Source organism: Buceros rhinoceros, unplaced genomic scaffold (genome assembly GCF_000710305.1).
Source record: "Buceros rhinoceros silvestris isolate BGI_N320 unplaced genomic scaffold, ASM71030v1 scaffold32729, whole genome shotgun sequence".
Taxonomy (NCBI): domain Eukaryota; kingdom Metazoa; phylum Chordata; class Aves; order Bucerotiformes; family Bucerotidae; genus Buceros; species Buceros rhinoceros.
Window position 1 is genome coordinate 3,874 of NW_010433784.1, and position 6,990 is coordinate 10,863.

General features: G+C 56.8%; 1 protein-coding gene across 1 annotated transcript in view; it reads right to left on the reverse strand.

Moving 5' to 3' along the window:
• LOC104500571 (apoptosis-inducing factor 3-like) overlaps window positions 1-5,972 on the reverse strand; it is a gene marked incomplete at its 3' end in the record, with an annotated part of 9,760 nt that extends 3,788 nt beyond the window's left edge. Inside the window, exons 1-15 of the mRNA XM_010144236.1 lie at window positions 5,911-5,972; window positions 5,643-5,752; window positions 5,449-5,558; window positions 4,953-4,997; window positions 4,791-4,872; window positions 4,541-4,653; window positions 3,882-3,968; window positions 3,328-3,419; window positions 2,968-3,098; window positions 2,296-2,411; window positions 1,776-1,847; window positions 1,368-1,431; window positions 846-922; window positions 647-764; window positions 420-518 (exon numbers count right to left, since the gene is read on the reverse strand). Coding sequence (XP_010142538.1) covers window positions 420-518; window positions 647-764; window positions 846-922; window positions 1,368-1,431; window positions 1,776-1,847; window positions 2,296-2,411; window positions 2,968-3,098; window positions 3,328-3,419; window positions 3,882-3,968; window positions 4,541-4,653; window positions 4,791-4,872; window positions 4,953-4,997; window positions 5,449-5,558; window positions 5,643-5,752; window positions 5,911-5,972 — 1,378 coding nt within the window. The remainder of the gene's footprint in view (window positions 1-419; window positions 519-646; window positions 765-845; window positions 923-1,367; window positions 1,432-1,775; window positions 1,848-2,295; window positions 2,412-2,967; window positions 3,099-3,327; window positions 3,420-3,881; window positions 3,969-4,540; window positions 4,654-4,790; window positions 4,873-4,952; window positions 4,998-5,448; window positions 5,559-5,642; window positions 5,753-5,910) is intronic.
• Between the last annotated feature and the right edge of the window lie 1,018 nt (window positions 5,973-6,990).

Genomic DNA, 6,990 nt, shown 5'->3' on the forward strand with positions numbered 1-6,990 from the left:
AGCAGGAGCGCCGGGGCCTGTTCGGGGACCCCCGTGCAGCGGCTGCCACCTCCCCCAGCTCAGTGCCATCGCAGGCGGGGGCAGAGGGGACAGCGACGGGCTGGGGAGCTGGCGTGAAGGGCCTGGACAGGCAGAACCAACCCAGAGGTGCAAGACTGCGTCATGACCCCAAGCCTGTCCTTGGGTTGGAGAGGGCAGTTCTTCCTCCTTTGTGACCTCTAAGCCGCAGGAGATCAGCGAAGAACGAGAGCTCTGGGTAACTTTCAGGCCCGGAGCTCACAAACAGGGGTCACAACCTGGCCATGGCAGCCAGTCCAGAACCTGAGCTGCTCCAGGTGAACTCCGCAAGCGCTCTGTGTTCACCAGCCCCAGCTCAGCAATGAGCAGGTCGGCTCTCCCACCCCTCTGCCCCCTCCTACCTGCGTAGCGGATGCTTTTCCCAAGCATCGTGGTCCAGAAGAAGGGAACAGTGTGCAACTCCTTCTCTTTCTTCAGCATGTTTAAGGCAGCAACGTGACCTGTAATGAGCCAGGAAATACTTCTCATGTAGGTCCTCCAAGAGGTGCCCCTTGCCTCTCGTTATTGTGCAGTTCCTTCTGCCCGGCTCCGAGGGGAGCTGGCAGGCGAAGCGGCTGCACTGTCTCACCGTGGGCCTCAGCCACCTGTTGGTGACGGATGCTGGACCGGGCCCCGTTGAGCAGCGCTACAGGGAAGGAGACCACATCCCCCGCAGCGAAGACATGAGGGACGTTGGTTTGCATGCGCTAATGGCACAAAAAGCGATTAGTGGAAGGGGGAGAGGGAAGGGATGGGGCGCAGACCAGGGATGCGCAGCTGTCACTGACCAGGTCCACCAGGATGGCACCGCTGTCGTCTCTGGCGATGGAGGAGCCCTTCAGAAAGGCAGAGTTGGGGAACACCCCTGCGGTGAGAGGAGCAAGGACAACTGCAGCAAAGCTCTGCAAAGGCAGGGAGGAATCTCAGCCTCAGCCCTACTGCAGGCACGTGCCAGCGGTGCCCACTCGCAGCAGAGCAGCTCGCAGCAGTGACCAGTGCTTGGGCTGGCGCTGAGCAAACCCAGGGCTGTAAAACCAGCGCCCAGGACAAGGCATGCTCGAACGGCAGAGCAGAGAGCTGCGGAGCTCAGCCAGCGTGCCAAAGGCATGCTGAGAGCTGAAGTAGCTCTTCTCCTCCTGCCAAGTGTTTGCTCATGGGCTGCTGACTTTCTCCAGGTGTTTGGGGCCAAGAGGAAGGTCTGGAGGAAAACAGAGTGGGGAAGAGCCTGCAGGGAATGGTGTCCTGGCAATGAATGGGGACGCCCTGGGCTTGCTGGCTGTTGTCCCCCTCTCCCAGCTGGGGTCTCTTACCTATTCCCACCACCACCACATCTGCAGGTAGTTTCTCTCCGCTGGCAAGAACTGCCTCTGTGACCTACGAAGGAAGAAGGATCGTTATCAAGGAGTTAAAAACTCTGTCCCAATTCCTGCAGCCTCCCTGCTGCCTCATTCTTCGCTGTCTTTTTTCTTTGGCAGGTTCCGATCACCTTGTCCAGCTAATGTGTGTTGCCAGGAACGTAAGACAAAAATCACACTGTTGTCCCTGAGATATGAACGCACCCTGGAGTCCTTTGAGCCCAAGCCTGGGCTCTATGAAAAGAAGTGTGAGTGTCTAGACATGGGAGAGGAAGGCCTGGGTGTAGGCACTGGTTATACCTCAGTTTGCAGGTTTTTTTCCCCTCAAACCAGCAGTTCAGGGATCACAATGGCATAACTGACCTTTCCATCCTTTCCCTTCAGCTCGCGGAGTTCTGTTTTCATGTAGAACTTCACCCCTTTATTTTGCAGCATCTGAAGAGGAAGAGGAAGCTGGGCTGAGTGTTCAGTAGGAAATTCCAGGCGGTACTGCTGCGAAATCAGCTGTCTCCAGCCAAACCACGGGCAGGGGCAGGCGGCGGCATGGCTGCTCCGGGCTGCACACCGGTTTCGTTGGTGTCCCTGGCCGGTGCAGGGTGCCTGGAAGCCTGGCTGTGCCCTGCCGTCCTGGTCGGGGCTGCTGCGGGAGGTGGGTCTAGGATGAAGCTGGGCTTGGGGTGAAGCCGAGCTGGGGAACGTGATGCGCATGTGAGGGAGATCGGGACGGGCCACACGTGGGAAGGTGGCTGGGTACGGCGGGTTGTGACTCAGCGCAGGGGCTGCATCTCCCGGGCGGCTGCATCTCCCGGGCGGCTGTGGATTGCAGGGCTGCTCGCATCGCCCGCGTTCTCGGTCGTAGAGATTAGCACCAGCTTTTCCTAACCTTCATGGCGACTCCTCCAACCTGAGGACCCAGCTTTTTCTGGAAAGGGAACTCATTTTTTTCCACCACGGAGATGGCACCAGCCTTGTCTGCGAGGAAGGCGGCTACCTCCATCCCTGCAAGGGAAGGGCATGCCTGAGGTGAGGCTGCTGCAAGCAGGGACCTGCGCCCTGCTCCTTGGAAGTCTTTTCTCCTTGCAGGTGGCAAGAACAAATCTGATGTATTGCCAGGTCCTAACTGCTCTCCTCTGCCTCTCTGGGCTGAGGAATTTCTCTCCCGCCGTGCTTTGTTCTTATGCGCCAGGGACGTGGATGCTAGGAAATGTAAAGAAGAGCTCCTGGTTGTGTCCAGAACTGTTCCCTGTGTGTGCCTTACCCCAGTGCTTCTGGGGAATCCAGCTCCTCTGAGGGTCAGTGACCTCTTCACAAGGCACTTTTCCCTCTGTCCCTGTCCAGGAACTCTTTATAGCTCTCAAAGTTTCTGGCTAGCAGAGGGAAGAGTGAGTGCGTGCTGTGTCATACAACCCCCCACCAGCTGTAGGGCTCTGGGGAGGAAGCCAGCCCAGTGGTGAGCGAGCATCCCTTCCCCAAGGGCCCCTAGTTAGTCCGCACAGGCCACAGAAGTGGGTTTCAAGGCTGTCGCTGACAACTTGATACCCCTCCAGCCTGGTACCTATGAAGGAAGCTCCTATGATCACCAGATTCCTCCCAGTTGCCAGCTCTAAGATCTTGCTGGAGTCCTCTGGGGTCTGCAGAATGCACACGTTCTGCAGGTCAGCACCGGGGACTTCGAGGAAGCGGGAGCTGAAAGAGATAGTCCAGATACATCCCATGATCAGAAATGAAACAGAAAGAATGAGGGGGGAGCACAAACCTATGCGATTTCTTGGCTGTGTCATCCCATCCTGGCTGTCTGTCTCATCTCCTGCACCTCCCTCTCACACGCCTCTAGAAGACCTCCATGCCCCAGTCAGCGTTCATCCGCCTTGTCCCGCCTGAAATTTTGTGTGTGGCAACTGCTTTGTTCACTCACTGGCTGCCTGTTGCAATGAGCAGCTGATCATACTTCTCAGAGGACCCGTCCGTGAAGCAGACCTTCTGCTTCTGGAAATCCACCGACACTGCCTGCAGGAGAAAGGAGGCACAGATCAGGTTCCTCTGGTCTGCTGGTGTCCTGCCGTCCATCCGTTCTGCTCGCCTGTGACCACGTGCCCTGTTTCTGGGCACTCAGGTGATGTGAGAAGTGCTGGGGTCTTCTCTCTCACTTCCTACAGCTCTTAGGCTTTAGGAACACTAAGTCTGACCCCAAATCCAGGTTCTTCTAAGGGGGTGTGCATTTTTAAGGGTCACCCCCTTCGCATGGGATGGGTGCCTCTGTCCATGGGGAGCACAGATCAGGTAACACCCAAGGCACATGCGCACCATCCCTAGCATTCCACGGCCACTGCTGTCCCAGGAGACAACACATGTATTTAGGCAGAGCCCTAATTTCTATAAATATAGTGCTGTGCCTGCGGGTGTGGGCATCCCCTCCCCGTGGCTGGAACAGGACCACCCATTGTGGACCGCACTCAGCTGCTCTTGCACCTCTTTCTCTGTCCAGAGCTCTATGCCGTGAGCATCGAGGAATTCAGGTGTCCTCAGGTAGACATCCTCAGCTTTCAAGTTCATTTCCTGAGAACAGATCAGGAACGTGAAATAAAGCACTTCCTGCAGCCAGCAGAACTCTTGCAGTGTTTGCTGGGAGGTAAGTTTGCGTAAGAGGTAAATATTGCATTAGTAAATCACAGCTCCCCACTCTGCCCCAACCCCATCATCTTCTTGTCCTCTGCCCCACCCCACCCCCCCGCCCCTTCAGAAAAACCCACCAACTCCAACTCTAGTGGGAAGCACTCAGTGAAAGGGGATAACCCCGTTGGTTTATGGTGGGCTCTGATCAAAAGGTTTCCCCCCCCCCGCACCTTCAGAAAACCCCACCAACTCAAACTCTAGTGGGAAGAACTCAGTGAAAGGGGATAACCCCGTTGGTTTATGGTGGGCTCTGATCAAAAGGTTTCTGGGAGGAAGATGTGAGATGCCAGGCAGAAATTAGACCCCAGAAATGATCCCCCTTTCCTTGTGGGTGCCTCCGCACTCCCGCTGTGCCAGAGCCGCTCGCTTCGTGGCTCAGTCAGTCCCGGGTGTGGGCCACGTCCCTGACCCACGCGTGTTACCCAGGCACAGCCCTGCCCTTCCCACGTGCAAACCTTGCTCAGTTTGACCTTGTCGTACGGCACATGCTTCTCTTTGGTGGCCATGATGATCCTGCCAGTAAAGCCCTCTTGGCGCAGCGTCTCTGCGCACACCATGGCAGCCACACCTGCAAGAGACACCGGTCTCAGCCCTCTTGCACATCACTGTGGAGGAGGAGGAAGAAGAGGGCCAGTCCTTACTGGAGAAGAGAATGTCAGCTCACAGCACGTTTGGGGAGGGCAGAGTACAGACCACCTCACTGACCTCCCCCCAGAAGCAGCACTGTGTCCCGGTTCAGAAGGCATCGCTTGCTTGTGTCCTTCACCCTCAGGCTTCTCTCAAGATCCTGGAAGACAAGGAGACCCCCTGAAAACGTACCTGGCCCAAGGTGCTGCTCGTGCTTATGACAGCAGGTAAGGTCAGTACCTTCTTTTTTGCTCTGACAAAGACCTTTCCGTGCTCCACTGTTACCTGAAGGGGTAAAGGAGAGGGCAGTGAAGAGCTGCCTCCGTGAGGCTGCGGTAGGAGCTCTCCTGGGAGGTTCTGTGCTGGTACTCTGGTACTTGCAAGCATCTTGGATGTCAAACGGTGCTGAGGAGCTCATGAGCTGTTCTCCTCATCCCAAGAGCACACAGGAAGAGGTGTAAATCCTGTTTCCTCTCCGCTAGAGCTGTGCTGGCCCTAAGGGATACCAGGATGCATGGCATCGCCTTTGACTGGAAGGAGCTTTAGGACGGGGAGCTACATGATCCCAAGGAATCATCCCGTGTGGTGCAGCTCTGTGTGTCCTGGACCGTGGAGCTGTGGCCAGGGCGGGGTGCTGTCACTTGGTGTCAGGGAGACGCAGCTTGTGAGAGCAAATGAATGTGAGAGATGTGTAGGACATGGCCCAAGCTGGGAGGAGGAAGAGACAAGAATTCACCTTAAAGCAGGGCAGACAGTCCAGAGACGGGTATTCCTCGATGTCTCCGGTTTTGATGTTAAAGCAGGCGCCGTGCCAGGGGCAGCGCAGCCTCTGCCCCCTCAAGACTCCTGCAACAGAAACACCCCACAACTGAGTGGGGAGCACTGACCTCCCAGAGGTGGCTTCTCCCCCCTGCCGGGGGCCAGCATTACCTTTGCTGAGGGGGGCACCGTAGTGGGGGCACTTGCTGCCCAGGGCGCTGAACTCCTTCTTGTTCCTCACCAGCAGCACCGGGTAACCAGCCACCGTCACATCGCGCAACCTGCAGGAGAGGTGGGCAGACTGGGGAGCCGCGGCGTGGCCCCTCGCAGCCCACGTGCCGCCCCCTCAACCAACAACAGCATGGTGGCCGTTGCCACACAATGTCACCCCTGCTGCCAGCAGGCCAGACCCCGGCCCCCCCTGTCACTGGGTACTCACTCTCCATCCCCAATGTCATCCTCCTTGCAGACCTCGGCGATGACGGTGTCATCGCAGGCCATGCTGGCAGCTTCTGGTGAGCAGAGGAGAGGGGGTGGCTGCCACAGATGCTGTCACCTGTAGCCACTGGCTCTTGTCCCCTGGCAGACGATCCGCCCCCCACACCCTTGTGCTGTCACTGCAAAAAAAACGGCCACTTGTGCCGTGCACCTGTACCCACTGGCTCTTGTCCCTTGGCAGACGATCCTCCCCCCACACCCTTGTGCTGTCACTGCAAAATTCCACCCCAAAGCACAGGGCCAACACCGCCCCAGCAGGGAAAACGTTGGGTCTGCGCAGTTAAGGCATCCCTGGTACAGCAGGAAAATCCCTCAGCTGTCAGAAAACACACATTCCCCCCTTTTTACAGTTTATGTCAAAACCTAGAGCCCACTCCCCTTCCCTCCTCTTCTCCAACTTAACCCACTTTTTGTTTTCAGCCTCGTGTCCCATTAAACTCACTGCAGCACAGTTGACTCATAATCAAATATGATTAATGACTGTCGTAAACAAATACAATTATTTATGGCAAGGTGCCGCTGCCACGTCCCACAGCTGCCCCAAATCGGGGTCTGAAGAGCCCCTTCAGCCTCTCCGAAACCTCTCCAGCATTTGTGCAGAGATGTTATTCATGCTAATTGCCATGAAAGCAGAAATTCCTGCCCAGAATGCCTCCTAGGCTAGAAAAGACCCCGAATCTTCGGTTCCTTAGCGCTGTCCCTGCCTTAGCAATCAGATGAGAGGCTGCTTAGAAATCTCCCTCTCTGTTTTGGAGGAAAAAATCAAGAAATGGAGTGGAGGAGCGTCGTTTGAGGCAGGTTTCAGTTCAAGGTGTTGACTTGCTCCTGTAAATCCCCACTGTGCCACTGCCCCATGCCCAGGTCCCTTGGGAGAAGCATCATCGGGTACTCACCTGGTCCCGCGGTGGGGGGCTCAGGCACCCACCCCTGAATCAGAAAGCCACTGCCACCACCGTCCACAAGCTTCTCCTCCGCCAAGGTAACACCCTTGCTTCTCATCTCAAGCCCTTTTCCCCACCGC